The 17756-nt window shown below is 37.5% G+C and overlaps 2 protein-coding genes across 2 annotated transcripts; both read right to left on the reverse strand.

Annotated features, from left to right (window-relative positions):
* Positions 1-311: 311 nt before the first annotated feature.
* Positions 312-10277, reverse strand: abtb1 (ankyrin repeat and BTB (POZ) domain containing 1). The gene is made up of 12 exons (XM_042492605.1): positions 10040-10277; positions 8795-8857; positions 8649-8704; positions 8239-8383; positions 7487-7646; positions 6776-6821; positions 5567-5683; positions 5256-5368; positions 3937-4035; positions 3663-3830; positions 2139-2339; positions 312-1472 (listed from the first exon to the last, which is right to left on the reverse strand). Exons 1-12 carry the CDS (start codon positions 10093-10095, stop codon positions 1266-1268), a joined length of 1431 nt encoding a protein of 476 aa, XP_042348539.1. The 5' UTR covers positions 10096-10277; the 3' UTR covers positions 312-1265.
* Positions 10278-11806: 1529 nt separating this feature from the next.
* Positions 11807-17581, reverse strand: LOC121947160 (deoxyribonuclease-1-like). The gene is made up of 10 exons (XM_042492091.1): positions 17514-17581; positions 17300-17397; positions 16927-17015; positions 16753-16839; positions 16549-16661; positions 15656-15768; positions 14508-14665; positions 14288-14384; positions 13940-14066; positions 11807-13102 (listed from the first exon to the last, which is right to left on the reverse strand). The coding sequence occupies exons 2-10, from the start codon at positions 17378-17380 to the stop codon at positions 12981-12983; spliced, it is 987 nt and encodes a 328-aa protein (XP_042348025.1). The 5' UTR covers positions 17381-17397; positions 17514-17581; the 3' UTR covers positions 11807-12980.
* Positions 17582-17756: the final 175 nt, after the last annotated feature.

Genomic DNA, 17756 nt, shown 5'->3' on the forward strand with positions numbered 1-17756 from the left:
TTCAGGAAGTGCTACTGCCACAGCTTTGGTTGAAAGTAATGTCATTTGTTTTGCAGATATTTGTTCATAAAACAAAGTGTTGGACAAAATTTAATTTTGACCAGATAATGGTGCTAGATTACCTCACCAGAGTGATTACAGACCTTGTGAAAAAGTTTGTGGCAATCCATCTAGTTGTAAAGATAATTACGTCTGGACCAAAGCGGTGGACTGCTTGACGGTAAATTGAAAAAATAAAACCAATCCAGTTTTATACAGCCACAATAACACATTTCAAAATAAATTAAATATACTGAATAAAACACAACTCGTGCTTGCAATACCACTTTTAATTGTCAAAATCAAGAGCAGTTATTTATACATTTTTATAAGAGCCGGGTGAAACTGAGAAGTGAATATCTGAATATCTCTGGATTTTACATGCAAACAGTTTAGGAACAGCATTATTTTCTTGTGCACACACAGGGGAAGAGAGGTTTGCTGTCATACAAGGGAGCAGGACATCAAATGTTTACCATTTTAGGTTCACACAAAGAGCAAAAATGTGTTCAGTTTTAGAACTGTAAGTGCCACAAAGGAGGAATGTCACAGGTTGAATAGTGTGGTGAAGTTCAGCTGACAAATCCAATCAAATCAAAAATCAAAATAATTGCTGTATGCTTCTACGCATGAAACACATCATAATGCTACAATCTTTAAAACTTAAAATGAGGAGTTAGAGACTAAAATTATTTTTCTGGGTGAATGAAGTGAACACACTGTACTGTTTGTCTTTGACCCATAGTTATTAAGTGTGTCAGTGCATGGCATGCTTTCGTTTGGCATAAAAATATAAGTTCATGGAGTTTGATATGAGAGCTGGTGCTGAACTTCGTTGGGGCAAAAGTACATTTTAAAACAAGCTAGTACAAATTCTATCAGCTACAAATGATGCCTAAAATAGATCCATGAATGTGTAACTTAAAGACATTTTGTAGTATATAAATCATATGCACTTTCTGCAAACCCATCTTTCAGTACTTTATGCCAAATACCTTTTGTCTCACTCAAAGAAACTTTTGAGAGCTTTCTCTGAAAATGCATCAGAAAATCCTTTGGAAAATATATATTCTGTACAGTATGCTGTAAATAAAATAAAACCTACTAACACACAGACGCATATGTTTTCTCTCATTACTACAGATGTTTGAACCATCACCTTCCCAAAGCATCACCTTAAAAACTTCAAACTCTGCAGCAGCTGTAAGCAATGACCTGCTGACTCCTCAGCAGTTGATGTTGATGGTGGTAAGCAGCTCCTCCAAGGCATCCAACTTCTGATTGGCCTCCTCAATGGCACTGTAAGTCTGCACGTTGCCGGCGATGTGGTAACGGATCTCGTCCACCAGGGGGACAGAGTCGGTCTCGTGACGTTCCTCCAATGACGCAGCATCCTCTTTGACGAGCTCTGCAAACTCGGGCTGCTCCACAAGCTGCAACAGACAGGTTAGACAGGTGTGAATATATATCCTGACGGGGGGACTGAGAGTGGCTGACCAGAACATCCAGGTGTAAAATTTCAAAACTAGGATTTATGTCATTTTGCTCCAGACACAACAAAAAGTATTACATTGCCTCAGAGGTCTGTCTTTACTGTGACTGTTGGTATAATGGCAATTATAGATGTACAAGGGCCAGTCTAGTACTTTAAATATTTTTTTGGCTCAATCCAAAGGTGTAAAAAGCACCTCTAAAGCTCTTAACTACTATGAATTTTATGCAGAGTTATGTGCTGAACCATTCTGGCCAGGAGTGGGAACTTTTCCCATGCTCCCAGTCTTTATGCTAGACTGGGATCCTAAAAAAGTCTTAAAAGGCATTGACTTAATCAATCTAAAAATATGGCCCTAATTGGTCTTAAAATGTCTTAAAATATCTATTTATTTATTTATTTTTTAGTCTTATGAGTGCTAAGACATTAAAAGATTCAATTTCATGAATCCCTTTTTCTGACAATGCATCATTAATAAATCTACCTTGGACGTTAAATATCAAAATAATAGGTTACTTAAAAAAAGAAACATTTAAAATAAACCACTTGCATTGCAAGTCAAAATAAAGCCTCTCTCTATTGTCAACACAGAGAAGCACACACCCACCCGCTCAATGATCTTGGCCATGAACTCTGTGCAGTGATCCTCCAGGCGAGAGAGACGGAAAAGCTTTGCCATCTTCCACATGTAAATAACGTTGTCTTCACATATAGTCTTGGCGAGCGCCTTCCCACATATACGCTTCAGCCCCGGCAGTAGATACATGTCAGCCACGCACAGCACGTCAAACACGATATCTGTTATTAGCTGGACATTAAAAAAAATCTAGTCAGCTGTCAGAGATGATAAGTAAGCTAACCATTGTTGTTTAAGGAGTTTGTGATCACAATCACTGGTTTCATTTTAAAAGATCATCAAAATGCAATTGTACTTTTTGGTGGACAGTCCCACCAAATATATCGTTAATTTATTTAATATGTTACATAGGTAAAGGATGCAAACATGTCAGTGTGTAAAAATCTTAATACACACAATAACTAAGGTTACTGGAGGGCTAAGAGCAACCCCATTCACATATAATTAGATATTTTATCCATTGTAAATTGACTATTGCTGCTTTAAAAGAAAACCTCACCAACAAAATAACCATTGTGTATCAGTTGCTCTCAGTGTGTCACCTTGAATTCATGAAGAAAACTTTTTTTTACTTGCACGTCTCCGTAGTGAACGAAGAATTCAGAAAAGGTGAACATTCTTCATGAACTGAAGTAAACGGAAACCACGTTCAAAAACACCAAGACTATATCACAATTTCTGTTTGCAAACTTTAACATAACAAACAAGTCTCATTTATCTAGTTCTATGCTCAGTACTTCCCAAACACATACATTTTCACCAAACTGTTACAATATAAAACATTTTCGCCAAGGAGTAGGGTGCCCTTAGTGTGCCTATGCATGCATGTGCATATGAGCCCCACTGGAGCAAAGTAAAGAACACACATGTATCCAGGTGTGCTGCTCTGTAATACATGAGACTGTTTATAATGACGTGTATGAACTCATTATTTTTTAAGTGAAACTGCAGTTGTTTCAGAAGAATAGAGGATTCGACTGGATAAATGAGAACTGCACAAGTTGTGTGAGAGTTTGTAAACTGCTGCTGCTGTTTTGATATTTTTATGCTGTTGTGAAATGCGGTCTCCATGTACTTCAACTCGAGAATAACAAATTCAGCGTAACATGGGGTGAGTAACTGATAGAAGTTTAAGTTTTCAAATTAAAAAGCATTAATATAGCATTTCAAACACTACACAAAGAACTCTTAGAAAGTTAGTATTATTATAAAATACATTTAGGATCATTTTCAAAAAATCAACAGCTAAACTGCATATTTCTGACACCATTGTACCACACAATTTTTTTTTTTTCAACAAGGTTTTGACTGACAGCAGGAAGCTGGAATTTCAGCCACAAATTGGTTGTTAAAGATAAGGTTTCTGTTTTGTCTTTTTTATGCCTTCACGACTGGCACACTGACAAACCAGCCATTTTTAATTTCTCACTGAATAACATGTTTGCATCCCTGATAATTCCACAAAATAATCTCAGACAGAAATTGTGCACTAACCTCTGTGTCATCAGTGTAGATGTAATACATGACGTGGATGAATATCTCATGGGAAATGTTGTGCAAAGTAATCACTGGGGTGCTGGGCTGGGACTGCAGCTGCTCTCCCTCACTGAAGTGATCTACCAGCAGGGCTTTAAAATAATCACTACGTCCACAGAAAAATGCCTGGGGACACACACACACACTGAAACTTTAATAATCATTTTGAGCGACAGGATGCGGGGGACTTTAATGTTATGGAGGAATGTTGTGTGAGCTTTGTGGTTCATACCTTATGGCACAAGAAGTTGTAACCGTTGACTCTGAAGCAGATGTCAGGATAAGTGGGGAAGCGGTCGACTCTGTTAAAGGGAAGCTCATCAAATCCAACCTGGGGAGAATAGAGAGGGAAAAAAGACAGAGTCAAAATAGGCTTATTTATATTCAAAGCAGGTAGCTATAGGGCCCTATTTTACACCCGGTGCAAAGCAGAGCACAGTGCAACTGTTATTGCTAATTTCAAAATGACAACATTTTCATGGCCAGCGCCCACTTTTTGTAACTACTTGCATCCATCTGTGAACCAATGGGTGTATGGGTCTTTAATAAAAAAAAAAAAAAGTATGGTAAAGGGCATTGTTAGCACATTGCTATTTTGATGTAGCAGAAAGCAATTGAGCCATTGACCAAACAAAACCTGGTCTAAAGTCAAAAGCGCAGTATTTTCCTGCTATTTAAAGGCTGCATTATTCAGATAGTAAGATGCGCCTACATGGGCAGGTTCACAGTGCGTGCACACTCTGGTTGTTAAACACACGGGGACGTGTGGGTCAAATAATACATAGTTAATGAGGAAAACATTGGTTAGATTCTCTAAAATGCGAATGCAACAGCGAACAGCTGCAGTCCTTAAACACATTAAACCTCCTTTTAAGTTATTAAGTTATCTTGGGGGGGAGGGGTTGTTTAACTTTATTTTTATGAGTAATTAACTCAAAACGTATGTTCATAAATATGGTAATTAAGTACCCATTACACTTTAGAATTTCTTTTAGATAATGCTGAAAACTTAGTTGGAACAAATAAAACTAACTTGTATGGGTCATTAACTTGGAAAAACATGTGTTTTAAAGGAATTTAACGTGTTAAGAGAGATGCTATCCACATTTATGCACAAGGTGCAGTGTAACTTAATAGATAATTTCTGAGACAATTTAGTTCTGTTTCCTGTCAACTTTATGAGTACAGTTTTTAGTTTTGCTGCTTAAATGTCCTTCGATATTTGTTGCAGTGACATTACTGCTCTTACTGCATTACTCTCAGCAGAAAACCGCTTGCTTCTCCAATTTGCCAAACCCACCATGTAAATAGCAAAACGCTAGGTGCAGGCATTCCCAGCTTTTAAAGGAAATGGGAGATTGAACTCTGATTGGTTTAATTTATGTTACTTTAAGGACTAAATATAACTCCTTTGTGCCCATATTATGCCCCATTGAACTATCAAAAGTGGAGTTGGACGCGCCTTCCAGCAATTGAGCCACGCACTTTAGACTGTGCGCTATAGATTGTTTAAATAGGGCCTGTTGTGTTTTCTTGCCGTCATGTCCTTACTCTTAACTCAATGGGAAGTGCACAGTCTGCCAACTGAGCCATCTCCTCCTGAAGTTGACAGCTGTGAGGCTCCAGGCTGAGAACCTTCACACAGATTCCTGGCTTGTTGGATACTTCAGTGTGAGGACAGAAAGAAAAAAAAAAAAAAAGAGACACAACAGACATCACTCATGTGGGAAAAAAGTATACGCTTCAGAAAAAGGGTCCTGAGTTAAAGAGACACTACAGTTAACATATGTGGTGGTATTTAAAATGCTGTTTATTATAGTGCTAATACACATGCAGGTACTGAACCAAGAGGTCCGTCTTACCAAACTCATAGACCTGTTTGCACTTATTCTCCAGCTCCTCTATCAGATCGTCCATTCTGCACTGCTTAGCAAGTCGTCTGCAGTCCTCCACAAGGCTTATATCAATATCCATACGTCCTGTAACATAAAAATTAAGAGTTGGACTCTTAGAACCATTATTTTTCTTGACTACAGACAATAGATCAGTATGGGCATGGTGGTTTGTATATTATGAAAAATAATTACCTTTACATTTATTATTAAATTTATAATACATATATTACAAAGTGTCAAGTAATATGTGTACGTACAAAGTTTTTACATTTTTTGAAAAATCTAAACTGCAGGGGTAATTAAACTATGAGAGTCCTCATGTATGTTTTATTATATAAAGTGATGTCCAAAAAGCAGGAATTTTTAATGAAAAATAGTCTAACTTTGGAAAATATCAACTTGATTTGTCTCACTCAGAAGCCTCACATTAGCTTCAGATATTTTTCCACAGAACAAGGACTGTAGATTTTGGATTTATTTCAACAAGAAAAAAAACAGTTTCAGTGTTCATATGTGCCCCTCACTATTGTTTAAGACAAACTTGGAAAAATTCCAAACCTGTACTTAAAAGGTGCCCCGAGGCAAACATTCAGTGAGAGGAGTTAAAGGGAAACTACGCCCATTTACAAAATCCGTACGTTATTCCTTCGGTTTAAGACAGTCCAAAATATTAGTAAAGTTGAACAGTTCTCTCAAGTGTAAAAAAATACATTGCTCAAACCCAAATTTGCAATGTCATAGGCTATAAAGTCAGGAACTGCTTAACAGACAATTAATGGTAAAAATAAAAGATAAAGATATATTCTATTCTAAAATATGTTATAGATGACACTGAGAGTACCCAGGGGCATGTTCAGAGTACATTTTCTGTTTCAGAACTGAGAATTCTTAATTTAGTTGGTGCTCCCCTTTAAAGTTTGTTATTTGTTTCCATAAAATACAGTTTTTTTGGCAAACCAAGTCCAAAGTATAGGCATGTGTATGTATTTTCTGGTTTTCTGATTTGATTATTTTGGGTTATTTATTTATGTTGATATTGTTCAGATACAAAATAAAAAGATATGTTATGCCATTAAAATATGTGATTTCTAAGAATGGAAAATGACAAGCAGAAGATCGGAAAAGCTACGTTCTTTGCAAATTTTTCAAATATTTGCAGGTCTGATACACACCCACCTGTATATGAATATTGCAGGATGGCTCCAAAGGCTGCAGGATTGATCTGAAATCAAAACAGCTTTTATCAACACAGATGTAGATATGTAAACACAATATGCCTTTTTGATTGCATATAAGACACAACACTCTACAAAAACCCCAGTTCCAAAAAAGTGGTGATGTTGTGTAAAATGTGAATAAAAACAGAATGCATAATCCTTTCAATGCCAGCTTAAAGATGCTTCCAGTATGAAGTTACTAATGTCTCACAGTCTTACGTTTGGATTTTGTCCTATTTTTCCATACAGACAGTCTTTAAATCTTGAAGATTTTGGGGTCCCGCCTGTGAATCTTGAGTTCGAATTTACACTTTTGAAACCTCAACAAGTTTGTGTCTTGGGTTCCCAAATGCTTTTTGAGTGAAAAGGTGATGTAACACAATAGTAAAAATGCCAGTCTTAACGTTTTTTGGGAAGTTTTGTAGGCATCAAAATCAGAATTTGTGTATATTTCTCAAAAACAATCAAGGTTATCAGTTTAAACATTAAATATCTTGTCTTTGTCCAGTACTCAATTCAATATAGGTGAAAAATGTTTGAAAATCATTGCAGTATGTTTTTTTTCACGTTTTACACAGTGTTTTAACTCAGTAACGGTGTTGACACAACAAAGCCATTAACATGCAGTAATACAAAATTAATTAACCAAATTATATATATTTTTGTATACCAGAGGGTGTTTGAGGGTGATCAAGTTCTTCCCTTTCCATTTGGTCTCAAACATTTCGGTGAAGTACTCTGAGCGCGCACTGAGAACACAACGGTGAGCCGTGAATATCTGCCCATGAACGAGGAACTTCACGTCGCTGTGTTGACCCTGCTCCAGTAACCTAGAGTAAAAACACAAACTTTAGGATTGGGTGGAGAATGAACAGCTGTGCAGAGAAATTAGATTACTTACATTAAAGTGATACTTAAGGATTTTTGAGGTGGGACTGTGTATAGTCAGTGTACTGCACACAGTAGCTGGCGGTTGGTGCGCTCCATTTGCAGAAACAGTTGGGGCACACCCACCCACAGTTCAGCATATCCATGCCATATAGAGGGGTTGACATCAAAGGTGTTTTAGCCACTAAAAAATGCCTACCTAAGAAAAATAGTGACGTTTCATTTCAATCAGATTGTGTAACGGCCCTAACAGCAATTTCTGACCCTAACAGCTGACCGACCGCAGATGTAAAACTTTAGTGCCAGAGGAAAATGCTGCGTGATGGTGAAGTAGCGCTGAAAATACTCTGATATGACTGATATTGATTTTTTTTGGTAGGTCTTTTTTAAAGTGGCTAAAAGACATTTTTATATAAACCTCTGTGGGATGCATGCCCAATACCAGCTACTGTATGTAATACATTGACCATACATAAGTATGCCATACAGCCCCACTTCAAAAATCCCAAACTATTCCTTTAATGTCCAGCTTACGTGTGCAGAAAGTAGTTAAAATCATCCCGCTGCATGGCTTGGACACTGATACACTTGTAATCTTTGAGCAGGCGTCGAACAGAATCGCTCAGACTGCCGTACATACACCGCTCGCCATCGAACGTGTTGGCCTCACACTTGGCACCTGAGAGCAAAAAAACCTATTATTAATATATATATATATATATATATATATATATATATATATATATAAAAAATAAACTATTAACACTACAGAATATTTCAGTGTGATAATGCTCAACATGACATAACACTATAGCAGTTTTACCACTTTTATGATAATGAAATAAATAGTAAACTATATTTATTCAACACCTTTCAAATCAAAGTTACCAAATGCTTTATATTATTGAAAATTATGTTTGCATTACTAAAAAAAATAACCTTACCACTAGCCAGCAGGTACTCGACCAGGTCCTCATGACCACAGAGACAAGCATAATACCTGGAAAATAAAAGCGTTCACATTTAGTTGTCGGTATAATTATGCTGTGTTAGCCACAGAAGTGGATCATTTGCCTAAAATTGTACTTACAAAGGGGTGCTGTCCCATTTATCTCTTACATTGAGCTCCACGTCTCTTTGTTCAACAAGGTATCTTAGAGAGCAAAGAAAAAAAAAGGTTAGTGATGACAGTCAGAACCTCTCACAAACTGAGCCACTGACTACAATGTATAAAAAAGGTCAAATAGCTTCAATGAAAATGAAATGGGTGCATCACATAGGAGCAAAATGCAGGATGGAGAAATTGACAAGATGCATTGTTCACACAGCTGCATATATGTTATGGTGGGATTCACCGGAGGCCCACCAATACAATATTATCATGACACTTAAGTCACAATACAGTTTCATTATTGTGCGCTTAAAACATGCTGCAGCATGCTGAGTATTGCAATGACACATATTGCAAGTTATCACCTCTCTGTTTTATTTAATGAGATTAAGTCTGTTCATCTCACTTAAAAACATTGATTGCAGCTATTTGTATCTAGTTGAGTGAAAAAGCAAATGGTTTTCTTGTTCCAATACACGACCCAAAGTTTAATTGTATTTGTAATATTAATAATTCACTGGATACTTGATGTCCATTTGTTGATACAATGTTATCATGCAAAATAGCGTGATATTATGCTATTGACTTGTTTTACAATATATATGACAAACAGAAGGATTAGTTGGTGTAAACCCCCTTTTGATCTATTATGCTATGCCAAGTCTTGCTATGTTTTTATCAATACATGTAGACTACAGTAAATTAGATTAAATTATACACTGATGTGACAGATCCTGTGTTCTGCAGTGGTATATTGCATTTATAGTTTTGCAGTTTTTTAATGAGTGAGTTTGAGTGGGTATTGTTTTGACTTGTCTGGACTAATTGCTGCTGTTTTCTTGATAATCTGCAGGACAGGATAAACCAGCCTGCCCTAAAGAAGAATAGATGTCTTACATCACTCAAAATTTAGGCTGTATAGCTGGCAGCGGTAAGTAAATTTTCTACATAGCGTCCCAGTAAACAACCAACACTGACAGATAGGATCTTACCTACGGTGCAGCTGGAAACTGAGTTGACCTACAAACGTTAGCTAAAGTTACCAGCTGGGTCATCAAAGCTAATGTTAGCAACGCTGCCTTCCGTGTTTACATCCCGTCGCTGTGCAAATCAATGCAAAAGCTTGGGTTTTACAGTGCATATGAAAGCTAGTGAAAAAACAACAACATAATAACTGCAAACACAGCAGCAAACAGGCAAGACGTCAGCTGAGCTGTTGCTTACCTGACTCTACAAATGTCGCCCTTTTTGCAGCTGCTAAACAAATCGGACACATCCATGATCCCCGCGATGTTTTCGGTCCTCTGTAATGCATTGAGACGGCCTGTCTACCGGACAGGAGAGCGATGGTTTGGTTTAGCAACAAAATTTACTCGGTAGACGCTGAGGAAGTTGGCTCGGTGTCACACCTCTTTGCACAGTTGTTGACAAACTGGTCTGCTGCTCAATGTTTTGGTGGAAGTGGTTCGGCGGTCACGTGACTACAGTGAGTGCAGTTCACGTGCAGTGCAGGATGACGGGAAACTAACGCTTCACAAGACGGCGGACGATTATTATTCTCCTGTAATATAGAGCTATGTACAGCATTCCCGTGGATGGATTCACAGTTTTTACAAAATGAATATAAATAAATAAAAATTAACGATATTTAAATCAAAAATTTATTTAGCCGAGAATAGCAGTATACTGATGATAAATATTTTTATCAACAGACAAGGCTCTTGATAGTGAGGCATAAAATACTCTTATTTGCTCTTCCTTACAAATATGTGCTGCCCAAAAATTAATTGAATTAACATTTTGAATGGATATTATCCAGTAAATTCTATTATTTAAAGATACATTCCAGATAAAAGCAAATACACCTCCTGTAACATAATGGTAGAGACATTAGAACACTAACTCTCCAGACATTTTGGCAAGAACATTTCACTAAAAGAACCTGATTTGTTATTGATTGATATTTAACAATCCATCCAAGAGTGAACATTACCTGATGAATTTGCCCATTATTTTGGCCAAATTTGTCATTCATAAAATAAAACTAAGTAATTGCTCTCATATACCACTTTAAAAAAATCAGATCTAGATACATATCTTTAAACATTATCAAACTTAAAAATATATAATAAAAACAACCAAAAAAGAAGTACTCACGTTAAGCCCTGTGTGCACCCATACTCGTGTCTATTTTATTTTATTTTAGTCTGTTTGGTTTGTAAAGTAAAAATAAAGGGTAGTTTAATGACTAAAGTAAAAAGTTAAAACAAACAAAGTGCTGCGTCCAGTTAATTTTATTTATTATTTTTTTAATTTTATGTATTTATTTATTTATTTATTTATTTACATCACGTGCATTTGGCATGCAGGAGCTCCGATTTTTCAGAGTTCTGACGCTGAAAAATCGGAGCTCCAGCGGGTTACTTGAATGCAGCCTATGTCACTACATTTCTGGAACCGTTTTTCCCTCTACGTGTTGAACAGCGTCTCACCACGATCACATTTATCAAACAAAATACAAATATCAGCAACTCTTTGGGGTTGTTTTTCTTTGATTTTATGAGAGTTGATGTGTTTCAGAATAATAGCAAAGTCCTTTGTCCCACCGTTTAACCATCAAACTAGACGAACAGTGCTCCACCTTGTTCCTCGCACTAGGGGAAGACAAACACTTGTAAACAAGCCATATATGCTATGTCATACTGACGCTGTTTACCTCATTAAAAATGGCAGCGTTTGTGTATGAAAACATGTATTTATTTTTTGCAATATAAATTCTGACACATAAATCATATACATTAAAATGAAATTAACAAATTAGGAATTTAGCAAACAGCACAGTCCCCAGAAGGAAATGTGGCATTGTATTGTTTTTACCAAGCCCTGGGGAACAGGCTGTGAAGCCAATCTAACATAGGCTGTGTCCGAAATTCAATGCAAACATGTTATTCAATACACTAAGCAGCATGTGAGATTCTTTAGTTTGTCAATAACTTAAATCTAAAAATGTAATGTATGTAGATTGCCTTCTATTTCCAGTAAAATATTACTGTATGCAAACACTGGACACTATGCTGCAACAAATATCCCAAAACACAATGTTTCAGATTTCAATGTCAGAACGATGTCTGCTACAACACCACTTGTTGTGACTAAGTACATAATAATAATTATAAATATGAGGCCTAACATTGCAATAATTAACTTTCTTGAGGTACTTTATTCAGAATACATGAAGACATGTTTTACCTTATAAGTAACGACATGTAACCCTTTAACCTTACCCTAATCCAAACCTAATGCAAAGAGGGGAAAAGGCTTTGCACTCATCTCCTAAACAATTGAATTATTGTGACCAGCATTCAAACGTTAAACATGCCAAGTCGTTCTAAAAAACATCACTGGCACCATGTTTTTATGCCTTTTTATAAAATCTTCCAAATCATGAGGCCCATTGAGAAAGCGCACCAAACACTAATCTACTGGGGTTTATCTTTCCTCTAATTTGAATGGGGATTATATGATTAAATCATGCAGCTCTTGTTGAATCTTGAAATGTTATTGAACTGAATGGATCAAATCCTGATCGTGAAACAAGTTATTCTGCGGGGCTTGTGACACTTAAGAAATCTATCCATGGGGCCCCTAGTGGCTCACCTGGTGGAGTGGATGCCCCATGCTCAGGGCCTGTGTCCTTGCTGCAGCAGCCACGGGTTCAATTTTGGCCCTTTGCTGCATGTCGTCACCTCGCTCTCCGCCTTTCACATTATGAGCTATCCTATCCAATAAAGGCAAAAAAGCCCCAAAAATATTCTTTAAAAAATCCACTAATTTACAGAGCTCCCTTCACAATGTAAGTTTATGGGAAAGATATTTTGGGCCCCACAGCATCATACATCCGGATGTTGTAATTGCACATTTGGCACTAAATAAAACTGGCTTCATGCCCGGATATGTGTTCCTGAGGGCTTGGCTTTGAAGCTGATTTGATAATCACACGTTAACTGCAGTGTTGTTGGAATGTTAAGTTTAACATAAAGCAAATATGCTGATAATGAAATAACATACATATGTTTTATATCAATGGTTTGCAGGAAAGTACAATGCCTGCATTTCTTTGGGCGATTGGTTTGCAGCAAAAACAGTGGTGTTTGAGATCTTCTTGTCATTCCTCTAATTGGAGTTTGGCAAGCCGGTGTTTTAATAAGGAGATCTGAAGTTGAAGTTTTTCTCGCTCCAGCAGGAGGTTTTCCTTCTGTAGCTTCAACACATCAACCTGCAGACTCTCTGCACACAAACACATAAACAAACAAAAAGAAAACATGTTACAGGCATATTGTGTAATATGTGTCATTGGCCTCCCTCAGTGTTTGGGTTTGAAACATGAAATATGGTATTTTAAAAATGTTCTCCAGTAGGCTTCAAAAGAGATGCTTCAACTTGTGTCAGTAGAGAGAGCTCTATCTTTAAGGCTGATCTGTTGTTATCGTCAACAAATCATGTGAAAAGACCACATTCAGTGTCTGTGTTAGTTCTGTTTTTAATACTTCACACCTCTGTCAGCATTGCAGCCCCAAGCCCATTCCTGCTGAAGACATAAATCTTTAAGAAGAAACACTCGACAGAAACAGTCTAGATAAGAAAAAGTGGTTTAGGGTTTGAATGGCTTCTCCAGTCTGAATTTAATTCTGAGTAATAATGTAGTCAGTGTTTGGCTAGGATAAAGTAGAGATCAGTGGCACAACAGAAAAGGCTTGATCAGGCTTTGGACACACAAACAAAACTTGTTAGTAGGATCAATTCATTGTTATTTTTGGTGTTTTAATGAGATTTCTAGAAATGATAAAATGTATCATGAGTCATGAGACCTGGTCTTCAAGCCCCATAATGCAAAACAGAGTTATTATTAATACAAAAAATTTAAAGCTTGTACAGTGAAACCTTTGAGCTGTAAATCGTTTTACAAGAAACTTCCTGGAATTCCAGACATTCCCTTTCATCTTTTGCACCCGTCTGTCACAAGAGGCCCCACTGCACTGTAGATGTAAAGAGAGGCACGAGTACAAAGACTCCCTCCATATCTGTCAGTGGCAGGATAGAGTAAATTACAGTTTAGCTCTTCACCTGTGACAGCTCTGTTGTCTGATGCATGCTGGGTAATGTCACATTTTTGGTTGGTCTCTGTCTGCCAGAATGGAAGAGCTTTACGTAACTCTACCTCGACGGGGTAGTGGTCACTCACTCTCAGGGCCTGTGGAAGGACGCATACACTGAGTCAAGAATATTGCTGGCGGGAAGTGAAAATAAAAGATTGCTGTTTTAACCATAAACAGTCTTAATAGGTCTCCTGTACTTCCTGTTCAAATGTTTGTTAATGCAGAAGTAAGCAGGACCAAAGTTTTTGCTCTAGCGACAGAAGTAATGAAAAGGTCAGCAGTAGTACAGAACATGTTGGTTTGAGGGACAACTCACCATTTCTTCTGTCATAGCAAACTCTTTGTGGAAATTGAATGGCTTAGCTGAGTTTGGCACAAAGGCTGCAAGCATGTCATTTCCATACACAACAATCCTGTTGTATTTAAATGAATTCCATTAATATATACATACTTATTAAATTCACATTTAATCCTGCTGCAAAGTAAAATCATCTCCTCTGGAATTGCATGAATGGAGATAATTAATGCACACTCGCCGATCGTAGGTGTGTTCGTTTGATGTGTTTGCAGTGGTGTCCACATCATCAGCGATCAGCCAGTGAAAATTCTTGTCACTACGAATACGAATCTTCTTCATCTCCTTCTGGGTGACATAGGCACCATCTGCATTGAAATCCCCCAGGATCATTATGTTCTAGAGGAGATCAGAAATGGTCATTTTAGTGCAAACGGAAGTTGTTTCCCTTCAAAAGATTTATATTACAACGTTATTCAAAAGATAATTTATAGACTGTTTCAAACTTGACAGAACAAACATTCTGAATTGCTCCCTGTGTATTTCCTTTTTGGATGTTTTGCATTTTATGTGAATGACATCAACTGACAGAAAGTAAACATGGACCCAAGCTGTTGCATAGCAATGTAATTCCAGTGAAACTGTCTATAGGCCATATAACTCATTTGATTACGCTCAAATGAGTTATGCAAACCCAGTCACCAGAAAAAATGTTGCCATTGTACGTTTCTGCAAACCACAAATATGGAACATTTTTACGTTATTATGTAGGGTATATGTTGTAGCTCAGTGCTTCTTTACATTTCAACAATGCTGTGGTTAATGTGTGGTTATGTGAAGGCACAAAAACACTTGGTTATGGTTATGAAAATATGTTTTGGCTTAAAAAACGTTTTTGGTGTTGATTGCAGATCTTGAACGGTGGGCTGCAGCTTGGCAGTGTCTTTGTATCTCATTAAAAAACAATGAATTTGGTGGCATAATCACAGCAGGAAATGCTACTGATGTATTACTAAAAAACAGCCAATTGGTGGCAAAATCGTGGCTAGAATCGCTGCTGATGTCTCACTCAAAAACAGCTAGTTGGTGTCACAATCAACACTGCAAATGCCTTCAATGTCTCGCTAAAAAACTGACAGTGTGGTGGCAAAATCATGGCTGGTAGTAATGTTTTGCTAAATAACTGTCGGTTTTGGTGGTAGAATCACGACTAGAAATACTGCCAATTTCTTGCCAAAGAAACACAAATAACCGGATTTGTAGTTTGCCAGTCTTGGCAGCCATCTCAGCTGAGTATAAAATAAATCTTGTGTACCATGAACTCATTTAAGCACTACTTTCAGGTGACGCTTTGGTGCTGAAATACTGGAGCGGGATGATGTAACTCACATCGGTTTTCCATTTGTCTCTGATTACCAGGAAGACTTCATACAGCTCGTCTAGCTCTCTCTCTCTGTCACCTGGTTTGGTGTGGACGGGGATCAGCACAATGTCCTTCAGCACTGCAACCATAAACAGTCCTGTAAGCCACAAATGTGCGTCTTTCCCCAAACATGCCAGATAATGACTTTTCATCAGTGAGAAAGCACAAGACAGACTAAACTTGATAAACCTGCCCTCTGCTCCTTTGAATAACATGTCAACCTGAATAAGACCCATTCACCTTGAGAAAACAAACAAGTCTATATATAAACATGTCTCAGACATGCTGGGAATTGTTACTGTGAATTGAAACATTCAGTTGTGTAAAATGCCATCAACGCTTCTCCCAATCCAAATGATTTTTACATAAATACTTCTTTATATTTTATGACTAAAATCACTTGACTTTACCACAGTACAGACTTTATCAGTTGTAGCTGCTGCTGTAGCAGGGCAGTCACAGGATGGATTAAAAAGACAAAAGCTTACACTAACTGGCTGCGGACAAAACCAACCAGTCTTTTTTAAATCTGGGTGCAAAAATGAATAAATGAGGGTGATGTTTGACTGGATAAGTTTCAATGGTATTTGGTGGTGGGTTATTTCTGTATATAATATAATATTCATATCTGTTTTCATAGGTTTATAATCACCTGAAAATAAGCATTGTTGTTGTTGTTGTGTGAGCGAGCCTGGCAGACAAGGAGTCTATAACGCTAACGCTAAAATAATGCTGCTTTGACAGTGCTTTTGGTGCAAGTTTGCGATGCCAAAAGGCACTTTTCGCATGCGCAACGTCACAGATATTGCACAGATATTTGTAGCTCCGTGTAATTTCTTGAGCTCCAGTTACGACTGACCTGTGTTGTGTGGTTTGAAGTGGAGAATATACGGCTCTCTTGCAAAAGCATCAACGTCGTTCACCTGGTTGTCTTCATATTGATAGCAGTCGATCAGATCCACAATGTCATCCCTTCCGGAGGGAGAAAAAATGTGTCTCAGCGCAGCTGTTTGATGGTTACATGAGAAACATACTACAGTCTGACGATGTGATTTGGTCTCACCTGTACAGAAACAAAAACTGTTCCTTGTATCTGTTTCTCCCCAGGCGGGTACTGAGCTGCAGAGTGTAGTGATGAGTTGTGTTGGCTCTGATAGGACAGAAAAAGTGAACGTACATATAGTCAAAAGCAGCATCAACAAACTTTGCTTCAAAGTTTGAAGTTTAAAAAAAGCACCTGTTCAGCTCTGTCAAGAACAGTTTAACAGAAGCTCCGCTCACATCCACCACCTCCAGAATCAGTATGATTTCATATCGAGACACAATCTACAAGAGACAAAAAGATAAAAGACGACACATTTTATCCTTGTGGGAAACGTCAGTCAGGCTTTCTTTGTTGTGTGATTGCTTCATTAATGACGGTTATGATTACAAAGGCATGATGAGGGAATCATTTTCACACCTCATGTTAATTATTTCTTGTTCCTTCTTGGCTTCTTTCCAAAAATCACACTAGTGATGCAAACCACGCATTCCCAAAACTGACTCTTTACCCTCATAATGAGTGATCTTTTACTGTGCAGTGACTTCTCCAGTGAGACGTGTCTTACCTTAACCAGAGCTGACAGAACGTCTGGATCTGAGACTTTAGACAGTCCAAACCTCTGTATGTTGAACGCGGCAATCTTCATATCTGACAAGAGGAGAGCTAGAGAAGATATTTAAATTTCTGTAAAATACATTCATAAAAATATTAAGTAGTGTTTTAAATAAACGTGCACTCACACAGTGACCTGCAGCTTTTTTTCTCTCAGCTCTACCTACCAAGATGGCACAGCTTCAGCGGTTGTGTTGGGGATTTTATTTGTCCGTAGTTTTTCTAAAGGAAGGTGAGGATTGGATAATCAGTCTCAAAAGAAAGGCAGGGCATTTGAAAAAAAGACAAAAGACAAAAGACAAAAAAACATTGTGTGACACCAAGAGGACAGCCCAGTTTCTTTGTTTACACCCAACTGTGTTGGGATTTATGACACAACACTGCAAAATCATCTATAATATATATATATA

This window comes from Plectropomus leopardus, chromosome 8 (assembly GCF_008729295.1).
Source record: "Plectropomus leopardus isolate mb chromosome 8, YSFRI_Pleo_2.0, whole genome shotgun sequence".
In the NCBI taxonomy this organism is placed as follows: Eukaryota; Metazoa; Chordata; class Actinopteri; order Perciformes; family Serranidae; genus Plectropomus; species Plectropomus leopardus.

Bases quoted from the DNA above. Each gene is read 5' to 3' on its own strand.
- abtb1 (XM_042492605.1), bottom strand. From the start codon at position 10,095: ATGGATGTGTCCGATTTGTTTAGCAGCTGCAAAAAGGGCGACATTTGT. The intron at 5,684-6,775 runs GTGGGTGTGTAT...TTTATGTTACAG, and splicing joins CCTGCAATATTCATATACAG to GACGTATGGATATTGATATA. The intron at 1,473-2,138 runs GTGGGTGTGTGC...TGTCTGTTGCAG, and splicing joins TGGCCAAGATCATTGAGCGG to CTTGTGGAGCAGCCCGAGTT.
- LOC121947160 (XM_042492091.1), bottom strand. From the start codon at position 17,380: ATGAAGATTGCCGCGTTCAACATACAGAGGTTTGGACTGTCTAAAGTC. The intron at 17,016-17,299 runs GTAAGACACGTC...TGTCTCTTGTAG, and splicing joins TTCTGTCAGCTCTGGTTAAG to ATTGTGTCTCGATATGAAAT. The intron at 14,666-15,655 runs GTGAGTTACATC...GATCTCCTCTAG, and splicing joins GAGACAAATGGAAAACCGAT to AACATAATGATCCTGGGGGA.